This window comes from Oppia nitens, unplaced genomic scaffold (assembly GCF_028296485.1).
Source record: "Oppia nitens isolate AA-2021 unplaced genomic scaffold, nextdenovo-longstitch-racon4-pilon3 scaffold15_pilon_pilon_pilon, whole genome shotgun sequence".
In the NCBI taxonomy this organism is placed as follows: Eukaryota; Metazoa; Arthropoda; class Arachnida; order Sarcoptiformes; family Oppiidae; genus Oppia; species Oppia nitens.
The window spans coordinates 1,899,919-1,915,382 of NW_026533194.1; the positions used below are offsets into that span (position 1 = coordinate 1,899,919).

At 24.2% G+C, this 15,464-nt stretch overlaps 1 protein-coding gene across 1 annotated transcript; it reads right to left on the bottom strand.

Moving 5' to 3' along the window:
• Positions 1-12,726: 12,726 nt before the first annotated feature.
• On the bottom strand, positions 12,727-14,950 carry LOC128963513 (RCC1 and BTB domain-containing protein 2-like). Its single transcript, XM_054310031.1, has 3 exons — positions 14,887-14,950; positions 13,790-14,653; positions 12,727-13,289 (listed from the first exon to the last, which is right to left on the bottom strand). Exons 1-3 carry the CDS (start codon positions 14,948-14,950, stop codon positions 12,727-12,729), a joined length of 1,491 nt encoding a protein of 496 aa, XP_054166006.1.
• Between the last annotated feature and the right edge of the window lie 514 nt (positions 14,951-15,464).

Genomic DNA, 15,464 nt, shown 5'->3' on the forward strand with positions numbered 1-15,464 from the left:
AAACTGTATCCCATGGGATGCTAGCCTAATCCCTGACTATTTGGTCGTTGAAAATGTGTCGACGTGTTACAGATATATCGACTATGGTTCCTGTAAACTACCGATTTGGGATATTTGCAATAAACAGTGCCCGGATTTATGTTATGAATTTAATTATATAACAACATTATTAGATCAACAAAAAGTTGATTATAGAGTTAAGGAATTTAATCGATGGGATAATTCTACTTTAAGTGTCTATATTAGGCATTCGGCACATACGGATCAGTTGGTGGAACACAGTCCGCAAATGACCGGAATTGAGTTCCTATCAAATTTAGGSGGACTTTTRGGAATGTGGATGGGAGTAGCCGTTTTTAATATACTTATCTATATTGTCAAAATATTTTAATAAATTATATATTTTTGTTTTGTTAAATATTTTTTACATATATACTAGTACATATATATATTTATATATATTGATTATTTTAAATATTGTATAAATTTTCTTTTTTAATATATTTAGATAGTTATTATATAATATAATATATTATTTTATTAAATTTAAATTATAATTTGTATAAATAATAATTAATTAACACTAATATTATTAAATTTGTTATTAAATTTTTTAGCTATTAATCTTTTAGTTTGTATTATTTAATATTAAATATTTTTTACTAAACATTAGTATTATATTAATAATCTTTATAATAGCCATAATATTGTGTTTAATTCACTAATAAATTCAATCAAATAATACTGTATTTTTTATCTATTTATAGATCACTGTGTTTGACATCGCGACCGGCAAATGGACTGAAGTAAAGACCAAATGTGATCCGAATGTTATGAACGAACAGTTAAGTGGTTTTCCCTGAAGTCCGTCGTTGTCACCGATGTGTCCATCAATTGTTTGCCGATAACAACAACAACTGTATAGTCTATATGTAATCGCCGGTATCGTTGACAACAACAATGTCTTCGACACGATGTCTGGCATCTGGATGTCCGTCAACTCAAATGACAGCTCATGTCTTGTCGATGCCAATCATACCGAGCGTACAAACGAGTTGTTGACTGTATGGCTGCGCATACCGTCACTGAAGACTATATCGTTGGAAGCGATCTGTCATTATCTCCGTCGTAGTCGTCGAAGTCAACAGCAATCGAGCGGTACGACTCCCGGCGCCGATGTTGTCGACGATACATATATTCGCCAATTTCCCAATCAATTGGCTATTAATATAAGTCATTAAAAAGTGGAAATGATATGACTATTACCATAATTATTGTAATAGTTTTTATTATAACTTATATATATATATATATATACTGTATATTCACTTAAATATTGATTAATACAATAATAAACTATAGCATTTAATATCAATAATTAAACATTATAAACCAGTTAAGAATGCTAGAAAGCATTTTCAGAAAAAAAACTTGAATAGCATCGAAAACCATTAGTTTGTATAATTATAGCGGCTATAGAGTATCATAATAATTTAAAAACTGGTCAAATATACATAAATTAAATATTGTCATGTAAGGTATCAAATAACTTGGTATAACAAAATAAACTTAACCATAGAGATGTGGAGTATCAAATGATTTAGTATAGCAAAATAAACAACTATAATCCTACTTTTGCCGCCATTTGTAAAAAATTAATAATTTAGATCTATAATATTATATTTTTAATGCTCTATACAATTCTAAACGTTAAAATTTACTTAAGATTTTTTATGTTTTGGCAGCCATTTTCTTTATGTTACCGATGAGATATCAAAATTTTAATGCTGATCTCCTATACTTGTTTTTATGCTTAATCAAAATCTGAAGTCAAAATTTTAAAATTCAATCAAATGCGGACGGACAACGGACGGAAAGAAATGTAGAATTCAGATAAGTAGTCCTTTCAGGAGTTCGTGAAAATTTTGTTAAAAAGTATTTTGTTATATTTTTTGGATATATTATAATAATTATAATAATTTGTTAATATTGCCTCCATTTTCAAGCCGCTTTTAAATTCTGATAAATATTAATTAATCAATTTTTTAAATATTAAAATATTTGATATATATTTTTCAGATAAAAAAAACCAGTTAAGAATGCTAGAAAGCATTTTCAGAAAAAATACTTTGAAAACCATTAATTTGTATAATAATAGCGGCTACATAGTAACTTATAAAAATTTAAAAACTTGTCAAATATACATAATTCAAATATCTCATGTATGGTATCAAATGACTCGGTAAGATAAAATAAACTTAACTATAGTCATGCTGAGTATCAAATGAGTCGGTATGACAATATAAACTCAACTTTAGCCAAGTAGGTTATCAAATGATTTGTTATGACAAAATAAACTTATTATAGACATGTGGGCATCAAATGAGTCGGTATGACAAAATATACTCAACTATAGTCATGTAATATATCAAATGACTGTATGACAAAATAAACAAATACTCATTTGTTGTTTCAAATGATTTAGTATTACAATATAAGCAACTATAATTATACTTTTGCCTCCATTTTAAAAAAATTATATTAATCTATAATATCTTATTTTTGATGCTCTTTACAATACTAAACGTTAAAATTTTTACCTAAATTTTTTTACTTTGACCGCCATTTTCTTTATGTTCCCGAAGAGATATCAAAATTTTAATGCAATCTTTCAATACATTATTAGTAGTTCTCTAACTGAATTTGAAGTCAGAATTTGAAAAAAATGCTACATACAGACTCAAAAAGCCATTATAGATTTCAGTAAACAAACAAAACATTTCAAGTTTTTTTTTGAAAAACGTCTTGTTTCCAAAATATTATTTTTTTAATTTATAAATTACTGTATATAGCATATCATTAATTTTACAATTTTATTTCAATTATTCCAAAAACTATTACATTTTTTTATCAAATATATATATCTAAAAACTATCAAATTATTTTATTATATAATCATGTGAATAATTAATTAAAACAGTTTTATTTGTATTTGTCTCTCTGTGTTGGATTAAATTCATTACTTTCTTCTGGCTCTTTGTTATCGTTAGTATTTTGATTTTGATTTTGATGTTCATTTTCATTACACATTATTGTTGTTAGAATTACTATTAAAAAAAATAAGAATAAATAAAAAAAACAATTTGAAGTATATATTGAAATATATATATACATCAATTTATTTTAAATTAGTTTAATTTTTAAAGAAAAAAACAATAATTACCAATCAATGCGATTGCAATTAAACAAATTTTCTGGAATTTAGTTAACATTATGTTTGTGTATATAGTCTACTACTTGAATGCCTGAATCTTATTGGAAACTAAGTAATACTAAGCAATAATTAGTTTGATTTTTTTAAATTAAATATTTTAATTATTTTCAAACAAAATTTTAAAAAATGAAATCTAAAATGTGTGTGTGCGTCCGTTGACTTCATATTACAATTTTTTTTAAAAATTTTATTTTAGATTTTTATAAAGCATCTAAAATAAGGTATAGGGGATCATTATTGAAATTTTAATATTTTATCAGGATCATAGAGAAAATGGCGGCTAAAGTGAAAAATAAGATAAAAATTTTTTGAGTATAGAATTGAATAAAGCATCAAAAACAGGCATAAATTATCAGCATTAAAATTTTAATATCTTTTCAGGAACATAGAAAAATGGCGACGAAATTAAAAATATTTTAGGTAAACATTTTGACTCTAAGAATTGTATAAAATAACAAAAATAAGATCTAATACATCAGCATTATTTTTCAAAAAAATGACGGTAAAAATATTTTAAAAATTTTATTGTTGCGTAATGTATGATTTTTTTCAGCTTTATGTTATGAAAATAGAGATAATTAAGTTATTTTTTTATAAATCAAATTATAAAATTTAATAATACTGATTCATTTAATACTTCACATGAATAGTTGAGTTTATGTTAATCATACTGAATCATTTGATACCCCACATGAGTAAAGTAGAGTTTATTTTGTTATACTGAATCACATAATACCCCACATCTCTAAAGTTTATACTGTAGTATTCAGTTACTTGATAAGCAATTTATAAAAGAAAATTTATATTAATATTAGACAATAAAATTTTATAAAGTTTGTTTCTGGCAATGCTTTTATATCAATTTAACTTGTTTTTTATAAAAACATATTTATAATATTATATTAAAAATAATATATTAAATTTTAATGTTAGTTACTACCAGTTTGGTAATTAAGATATTAAAAATTAAATAGTATTTATATACACTTTTTTTATTAAACCACTAATAATTATAATTATTAGTAATATTATATATATATATATTTATAATATCTATATAAATTATAATTTTATTATAAAAAAACGCATTATTATTATAATATTTTAATAAAAAATCATAATAAACGTTTAGTTTTTGAATAATGAAAGTAAAATTTGTAAAATTTTATGATATGCTATATAATTAATAAATTTAATAAATAATATTTAGAAACTAACATTTTAAACATATGTATTTATTTATTTTTTCTGAAAAAATAAATATCAAATATTTTAATTTTAAAAAAAATTAATTAATTAATATGGCGGCTTAAAAATGAAGACAATGTTAACAAATTATTATTATTATAATTATAAATAAATTAAAATATTATTATAAAATATAACAAAATACTTTTTTACTTAATTTTTTTTAACTATAACTTCACAAATAAATTTAGTAAAACATTAATATGTGAATTATCTACTTATATATATATTTTTATTTCAATTATCATTTGAACTAAATTAACTTGACAATAAATAATAACAAAAAAACATATTATTTTACTTATTATTATTTTTAATATTATAAATTTTTTAAACAAAATAATTAAATTTATTATTAAATTAGAAAAATTAAATAATAATAAAAAATAATTATAATAATAATAAAGTTATCTATTAATTGTTGTCTTATTGTGTGTTTGTGTGCGGACTCAGTATAAGACAATCCAATTATGATTTCCGGTTACTTTACCGGGACATGACTTTCCCTTAGAGAGAGAGAGAGAGAGAGAGAGAGAGAGAGAGAGAGAGAGAGAGAGAGAGAGAGAGAGAGAGAGAGAGAGAGAGAGAGAGAGAGAGAGAGAGAGAGAGAGAGAGAGAGAGAGAGAGAGAGAGAGAGAGAGAATTTAAGTAAAATAATTAGTTCAAAATTGAAAATTATAGTTAAACTGTTAATTTTTATTAAAATGTATATTTATGTAAACTTTTATTAATTGTATTACTTATTGTATGATATTACTTATTTATTTTGTAAAAATAAATTAAATTTTAGTATAAACGGCATAATATTAATAATACTTATAAATTATCTAGTTTTTTAAAAATATATTTAAAGTATTATTAATTTTTACTGATTATAAGTTATAATGGACAGTAATGATGATAACATTGATAATCATAAACAGTTAATTTATTTATCAATAATTGATAACATAATACTGTAGTTATGCTTATATTTAACTAATAAATTGTTAATAATTTTTTTAATTACCTATTTTTTAGTTTAAACGACATTATAATGTAAATAATTAATATAAAAATAATAAATTAAGTTTAAAATATTCAATATTTTGTTTTTGTTAGTTCATTATTGTTATTATATTTTTGCTAAATAATGAATTTTTAATTTTACAATTTAAACTACATGTAAATCTCAAGTACTATTAGTAACAACAAAAAATACATTGTATTTGAATACCAATTAAAATATTAAATTAATTGAAATAATAATAATAATTGAAATAATAATAATAATAAATGTTATATAAAAATATATAATACAATAATATAACACTTTGATTGACAGCACAATAACAATAAATAAATACTTAATTAMTTAACTTACAGGTGAACCAAATATGTTAATCACAGTACACTAATTATATAATAAAAATTTCAATAATCAATGAAAATATTAATATATAATATAAAAGTTTATTTATATAAATATAATTTATTTTGTAATCTAAATCTGATTCAATAAATTTTTTTGAATATAAATTTAATAATGAAGTTTTTTTTTTTTGATTAAACTCAAAAATAATATATTATTAGTATAAAATGATTATTGTTTATTCATACTGAATATTAAATAAAAAAAATAATATAATATATTTATTATACCGGTATATATTGTATATATATAATATAAATTAAAGTATTATATCATAGCATTACAGTATATAATAAATATTGTAAAATATACACTAAAAATTTAATTTTTATTTGATTTAAATTTGATAAATAATTTGATATAAATAATAAAATGTATAGCAATAAGATATATGATATACATTTATACAGTAATTTGTTATTAAAAATTTCTGATAATATTTCACAACAACAACAACTGTTTAATAAGATTAAGACTAAATGGATGGAAATGAGTGGTCGACAGAAATGCCAATTGATTATTAAGATTTTATTTTTTGTTGTCTGCGGTTCACTACTACTACTATACCAGTCATACCAACTGTCCAAACAATACCCAACAGCGGGTAAGACATTGGTTACTATAAATTATGTCCGATTTAACAATGAATTGTTGCCGGGTTTCACCCTATGCTTTCCGTACGCTCTAAGTATGGACGCACTGGCCAATCGATTTACCGAATTACGTGAAAATTATACAAAATATAAAGACAATTAATAGACAATCTCATACTGAAATATTTGATAACCCATATAACTAAAGTCGATATTAATTTGTTTTCACTGCTGACTGTTGACTTCGACGACTACGACGGAGATAATGACAGATCGCTTCCAACGATATGTAGTTTTAAGTGACGGTATGCGCAGCCATACAGTTAACAACTCGTTTGTACGTTCGGTATGATTGGCATCGACTACACCGCCAAACACTGATAGTCGTCAGTCGGGCGATACGGAAACCGAATGAAAGTATAGACGTCGAAGCAATCGACAAGACATGAGCTGCCATTGAAGTTGACGAACATCCAGACGCCAGACATCGTCGAAGACATTGTTGTTGTCACCGATACCGGCGATTACATATAGACTATACAGTTGTTGTTGTTATCGGCAAACAATTGACGGACACATCGGTGACAACGACGGGCTTCAGTAAAAACCACTCAACTGTTCGTTCATAACATTCAGATCACATTTGATCAGTACTTCAGTCAATTTGCCGGTCGCGATGTCAAACACAGAGATCTAAATAAAAAAATATTGTTTTTTTTAAAAATTTTATTATACAATAAAAAAATATTATTTGATTGAATTTATTTGTGAGTTAAACTTTATTGGGACACAATATTATGGCTATTATAAAGATTATTAAATATAATACTAATGTTAAATAAAAAATATTTAATATTAAATAATACAAACTAAAAGATAAATAGCTTAAAAAATTTAATAATATTAGTGTTAATTAATTAACTATTATTTATACAAATTATAATTTAAATATAATAAAATAATATATTCTATTATATAATAACTATCTAAATATATTAAAAAAGCAATTTATACAATATTTAAAATAATCAATATATACTGTATATATATATGTAAAAAATATTAATAAGAAAAAAAACAAAAATTTATAATACAATATATTAACATATTTTGACAATATAGTTTAAAAATATTAAATAATAAAATAATTTTTTAATTTATTAACATAGTTCGACAATATAATTAAGTATATTATAAACGGCTAATCCCATCCACATTCCCAAAAGTCCCCCTAAATTTGATATAAAGTCTATTCCAGTCATTTGTGTGTTSACAGTGTTCGACCAACTTATCCGTATGTCTAGAATGCTTGATATAGACACTTAACATAGAATTATCCCATCGATTCAATTGCTTAATATTTTGTTGATCTAATAATGTTGTTATATAATTAAATTCATAGCATAAATCTGGCATAAAACTGTTTATCGCAAATTTCCTGAATCGGTAGTTTACAGGAACCATAGTCTATAATTCCGAAACACATCGACACATTTTCAACGACCAAATAGTCTGGGATTAGGCTAACATCCCATGGGATACAGTTATTATTACAGTTGATTATATTATCGTTATTATCGACACAACATCTACCATTTTTAGCTGCCATATGCTGTTGAAAGCACTGGTAAATGCAATCGGATCGGGTGCGGTGCTTTTGTCTACCAACAGTGCCATTATAATCGTAAATATTATATTCACGACAATTGGTGTCCCACGTGGGCGGCAACCTTATGGTCTTTGTCGTTGAATATCCAATACTATAATAATTATTCAAATGTAAGGAAAAATAATTTTCGTCATATAAGTTGCGGGGCGTGTTGTTTGCCGAATGCATTATTAGATACAACGGTCTATTGTCGTACAGTGTGGTCGGAAACCATTGTTTATTGTGGACGACCTTAATAAATATTGAATCCAAATGTGTTTTATATTGTCGATATTCCGGATTAAGTTCAGTAAAATATGTAAAACATTTAGTTGGATAACTATACGCTAACGTAAACGATACAATTGGCCGAAAATCAATGATTTCTTTAAATTTGTTGTCAAAAACTTTAATCCTTACCGATAAATATTGGTTACTATTTGTTTTATTGGCATCGTTTGAATCGTAAATCAAATATGGCACCGTTAGATTAGTTTTGTATATATCAAGTAATGGTAAATTTTTGTTAATATAATAATCAACAAACTGATTATACATAATTAATAGATCGATTTTCAATGTATTATTATCATAATCACTGTCACTGAGATTGTCTATTAGTTGTCTATATTTTGTATAATTTTCACGTAATTCGGTAAATCGATTGGCCAGTGCGTCCATACTTAGAGCGTACGGAAAGCATAGGGTGAAACCCGGCAACAATTCATTGTTAAATCGGACATTATTTGTAGTAACCAATGTCTTACCGCTGTTGTATTGTTTGATTAGTTGGTATGACTGGTATAGTAGTAGTGAAGCGCAGACAACAAAAAATAATATCTTAATAATCATTTGGCATTTCTGTCGGCCACTCATTTCCAACCATTTAGTCTTAATCTTATTAAAAGGTTGTTTTTGTGTAATATTATCAGAAACTTTTGATAACAAATTACTGTATGAATATAAATCATATATCGTATTGCTATACATTTTATTATTTTATATTTTATTGCCATTGAAGTTGACGGATATCCAGAAGCCAGACATCGACGAAGACATTGTTGTTGTTGTCACCGATACCGGCGATTACATAGACTATACAGTTGTTGTTGTTATCGGCAAACAATTGACGGACACATCGGTGACAACGACGGGCTTCAGTGAAAACCACTCAACTGTTTGTTCATAATATTCAGATTACATTTGGTCTTTACTTCAGTCCATTTGCTATTATATATTTGATTTTATTTCCACGTATTCCTGAAAGGAATACGTATTTGAATTCTATAAGTCTGTAGGTCTATCTGTCTGTTTGTTTGTCCCACGAGGACATAGGTTCGAATCCACGTTCAGCTAAAATTTTTTTTGTGATTTTTTAAGTTTATTTTTCATGAAAATAAACATAATGGTGTCCATTAATTAATAAATTTTTTTTTTAATTTTTAAGTTTATTTTATTAGGAACATAAAGAAAATAGTGTCAAAAACTTTTTTTTGATTTTTTCTTTTTTAAGTATGGAAATGCTTTTGAAGCATTCTCAACTGGTTATAGATAATTTTTTTATACTTTAATATAATTTTAAATTTTTATTTTATTTTATTAGTATACTGTGATTGACTGATTTGCTTCAAATGTTTTCATAATTTTTTAAAAGTATTTTTTAGTAACTGAAAGTAAGTTAATTATTTAATAATTTATTTAATGTGTTGTCCATCAAAATGTTATTTTTATATAATATTTATTATTATTATTAATACAATTAATTTTTTAGTTTAATTGGTATTCAAATACAAAGTATTTTTTGTTGTTACTAATAATACTTGAGATTTACATGTCGTTTAAATTGTAAAATTAAAATTTCATTATCTAAAAAATATAATAATAAAAATAATAATGAACTAACAGAAAAAAACAATTTTAAATATTTTAAACTTTATTTATTATTTTTTTATATTAATTATTTACATTGATGTCGTTTAGACTGAAAAAAAATTAAATAAAATAATTAACAAATTATTAGTTAAATATACAGTATAACTATTATGTGACTAATAAATAATATATAAACTTTATATAATACCTGTTTGTTATTATCAATGCTATCATCATTACTGTCCATATTATTTAATTGTCTTTTATTATTATTAATATTATTATTATTATTATTAAACACTTGTTGTGTATCGGCTGTAGTCGACCGGTTGGGTTGGACATCATCATCGTTATCATCAACTGGTGCCCATTGATAAGCACTACCACCACTGGTTCCTTCACCAAATTCATTAGTTGGGTCTAGTAATACCACTGCTAAAGCACCGGTAGATAATAATAACATACTATTATTTAATCCGACAACAATTTATCATTACCTTTATCGTCGGTCTCGTTGTCATACATATCACTGATCATTGCTATTGTTTGTTGGATTAAATCTTGTGAGTCTTCATCACTACTAGTTTTAGTAGTTTTGTTGAATATATTCAAGTTTTTATAAGTCGACAATAAATCCAAAACATTATCAAATGTGTGGCCAAATATTTCCGATAACATAAAACGATTGGCACTCGTATTAAATACCGGATCATTGGATGCTAACAGTGCACCCATACATTCACGTATAGCCTGTTGTCCAGTTATGTTGTCTACCACTGATTGGTCTACTGGATCTGCTGGTGATTCTGGTGCTGATGACATGTCGTAGTCATTCATACTGGCATTAATGGCACTATTGGTGTTGTTGTTGTGGTCGCTAACTGTCTGGCCGTCTCGGGTCTCACCAATAGATGTGCTTAAAGCATTGAAATATTTGTGTATAAACTGTGATATATGTTGATCGTGGTTAACCGATGATGATGATGGTGATGCTACTGGTGCTACCAAATAGTTATCTATTAGTTGTTTAAGTTGACTATTATCTGATACACTAATTGATTGAAACAATTGTCTAATAGATTGCTGTATTTCCAAATTACGGATCCCATTCCCGGTATTTAACTGACCATTAGTTTTATTGTCTTTGTCTTTATCAGCACTGGTAGCTAATGTCGAATCAGCAGTTGTTTTCTGATTGTTATCATTGGATAATTTTGTACAAATTTTCTGATATTTTTGATTCAATTTTACCAAATTTTTCAATAATCTTACAATTTGTTTAATAGTATTTCTATTAAGTTATTGATAAAAAAAATATTTCAAAATATAGATTAAAAAAATAAATTATTCAAAGATTCGACTTTTAAAAAAACTTACGTATATTTTGTCTCAAATATGGTATTAAATATATTTTTTGGTTCACATATTCCATAATAATTAAATTGAATATCAATATCCAGTGTCGATATTTTGGGAATATATTCATGAATATTACAAATAAATTCCGTCCAATCGATTACAGAATCAATTAATAGATTTTTTTGATTAAAAATTTTCAAAACATTATTAACAACATATTGAAAGTCAGTTTTATAATAAGCATATATGCTTTGGCTAAAAAAAATTAAAAAAAAACATATTTTTACTTCATTATTTTATTTAATAATATAAATAATTAAAAAATAAAAATAAAATTATACTTACATAGTTGTTTTTCGCAATTGTTTAATTTTATTTTCCAATTCATCTAGATTACTAAAAAAATTATTTTAAAATGTTTTTTTTAAATTATTTAATTTTTATGCTATGTATATATTATTCTATATATATATATATATATATATATATATTAATAATTTTCTGTATATACAAAAGTAATATATATATATATTTAAAAAATATATTTAAAAAATTTACTTACAATTCATCATCAGTTTCATCAATCAATGAATAATCATATTCTAGACTATGATTAAGATTTTCAATGGATTGATCATAATATTCATCATAATCTATGATAGTATCGCTATAAATAGTTAATTGATCATGATGATTTTTATTATTATCATCATCATCATCATCACTAATTGATAGTTTAAATAGACTATCAATATAATTATTAACAATTGAAATGTTAGAAATCTTTTCAAATTTCAACATATAATCAATTGTTGTACTTTTGGGTCGTTTTCCGGGTTCCCAGTCTATCATTGATTGTAATAGTTTACTAATAACTTGAATATTTGATTTGATTTTATTATCATAATTTTTTTGACTACTCCAACAACTGTTAATTAATAAAAAAATTATATTAATTAAAAAACTATCATTTTTTAAAAAAATAGATAACTTAACTTGATAATTTCAACAATTGATTCATATATTTTAACACTGTCATTGTTATTATTTTCAATTATGTTTCTATAGAAAAAAATATATTATTAATAATTTATAAATACAATAAACTCTAATAAAATTAATTTTTATATATATAAAAAATAAATACAATTTTTTTTCATTATATATATATAATAAATATTTCTAATGAATCCAAAAAATAGTATAATTTTTAACTATTTAACTAATATTTATATTAATTTTATATATAAATAGTTAATTGTTTAAATAATGTTATATATAAAATTTTTTTATATATCAATAATAAACATTTTTAAGTAACTTACATTATATCAATATCATTGCAAATGCCAAACAATTGCAATAATATAATACCCAGACTATAAATATCGCATTTTTCATTGTATAATAGCCTTTCATCGGTAAGTCCTTTAACTTCCGGTGCCCTATAGATACCTGTCCCACAATTATCGGTGTGCGAGTAGGACATAGACCCCGAACGTATATGATCTGAGGCCAAACCAAAATCACATATTTTGATAAACCGATTGCCATTAACCGGATTTTCAACAATAAGTATATTATCGGGTTTGAGATCTCTGTGAATAACCGGCGGATGTCTTGTATGTAAATATCTAACGGATTCACAAATTTCTAGCATTATATTACTTATAATATAATACTCTATACAATCCATTGCCGATACAGTTGACAATCGTTGAAATGTTTCAGACATTAATTCCGTAATAAATTTACGTAAACTTTGCGAACATAACTCCATTTGAATGTATAGTCGACTATTGTTTGGTTGAATCCATGCATCAAAATAGTGTACAACATATGGTGACCAAAGTTTACGCAATTTATTTGCTTCTCTAATATCATCTTTGATTAATCAATAAAACAACAACAAAAAATAAAATAATACATAAATAAATACATATATTTAAACACGGTAATAACTAATTTATATTTTTAAACAATAGTAATTAAATATATATATATATATATACCTATATCGTCGACAACTTTAATAGCAAACTGTTCGCCACTATTAATATGTTTATAAACATAGACTGTACCGAAACTACCCGAACCGATAATATTATCATAAATAGTATTATTATTATTATTATTATTATTATTATTATTATTATTACAATGTTTAACACATTTAGTAAAATTTTCAATTAGATAATTATCTCTCCAATCGTATTGAAAATAATTTAATAAATCTGATTGAACATCAATTATATTCAATGTTTCCTTATTTATATCGATAAATAAATCTAAAAAACTAATATATTCTAGTTTTGTTAAATCAATTACTGTTATATTATTTTGTTTCGTATTTAGATTTAAATTTAATTCATATATATAATTACTATCACTTTTTCGGATATAATTATCATGTATTTCCTCAACATTTTTCAAATTATCAATTAATTTAGGCGTTATTATCGGTGTTGTTGTTTGCAAATCATCGGTAGTAAGTGTTCCGCATTGATATACCTGACCATTGGTTGATAGGAAATATGTTTTCAATATTATTAAGTTATTTATGACTTTTGAATAAAATCCAATCGATTTAATTGAAATGGCTTTCAAATCATATATTAATTGTGGTTTATATACGCCTTTATTTCTATGACCCAATTGACCGAAATCATTATCACCCCAACTGTATACCCGGCCATTGATATCAATTGCAAATGAACTATTGGTTGTGCAATATATTGATTGAATTACTGTATTATCTGGAAATTCAACTAAAATTGGTTCATCAATACTGGTATCAGATGTACTATGACTACAATCGCACTGTCCTTCACTGTTATTACCCCAACCATAGACAGTGCCATCACTGGTCAGTGCCAGCGAATGATAATTACCGCAAGCAATGTCTTCAATGATTTTATTGTTAAAATATGTTATAATATCGGGTTTGTAGTACTCGTCATCATCATCATCATCACTGGTGGTGGTGGTGGTGATGATATGCCTTCCCAATTGATTGTATTGATTGCAACCCCAACTGTATATATGTTGGTCAACCCTATCATCATAACCATCACTAACACCTGAAGTAGTTGTAGTAGTAGTAGTCATACACAATGTAAAGTCATATCCAGTAATAATTTTTCGGATAGACTTTCCCCTTAATTCCTCTAATTCTTGTCTATCATTAACTGGATTGTTGTTGTGACCCAACCCTAGTTTACCGGAATCGTTGTCACCAACCGTATAGACTATGTCATCAATTGTCGTAAACCATAAACAATTAGTTTTACAATAAAATTGTTTGATTTGATTAGTATTTTCATTGTGTAATGAAAAATATTTTTTAATTTTATCAAATATATCGCACATATTATTTATATTATTATTATTATCATAATAGTCAGTATATATTTAAGGTATACAATACAATACACTACTAAAAAAAATAAATAAATTAATTAATTCAACACAATATAAATACCTGTAATTGTTACATCAATAAATATTATTATATATACAACTATTATATGGCTAATTGTAGTCATGTAAACATTAGATGATAACAAAATAAAATGGCATAAATCAAATTATTTCATAATATATATATATATATATATTAAAATATTATAAAGTATTATAATAAAATATATATTATAAATTGTATATATAAATTGGGCGCCATATTTAAATATTTGTTTAATATATATATATATAGTTAAAGTCAGTTATAGTTAATCAATGAAAAGAAAAAATAATATAATCAGCAAAAATTAATAATACTTTAAATATATATTTTTTTTTAAAAATAGGTAGCTTAAAAATATTATTATGGCTTAATATATAGTTATTTTTTTAAATATAAATGACAAATAATTTAATTGTAAAACAAATATATGTTTATAGTTTACAATAAATTTATTTAAAATAATTATAATATGAATAAAAATTAATTATATTATTATTATTTGACTAATAAGTTATCAATTTTTATTAATGCATATAAATATTATCAGTAAAAAATATAAGTTGAGTTAAGATAAAAATATTTCAATAATAATA

Excerpts from the sequence above, each read along its gene's own strand:
- LOC128963513 (XM_054310031.1), bottom strand. The coding sequence starts at position 14,950 with ATGACTACAATTAGCCATATAATAGTTGTATATATAATAATATTTATT. Across the intron at positions 14,654-14,886 it reads TATTGATGTAACAATTACAG|TCTATACGGTTGGTGACAAC; the intron begins GTATTTATATTG and ends TTGATGACATAG. Across the intron at positions 13,290-13,789 it reads TTATATCCGAAAAAGTGATA|ATGATATTAGAGAAGCAAAT; the intron begins GTAATTATATAT and ends GATTAATCAAAG.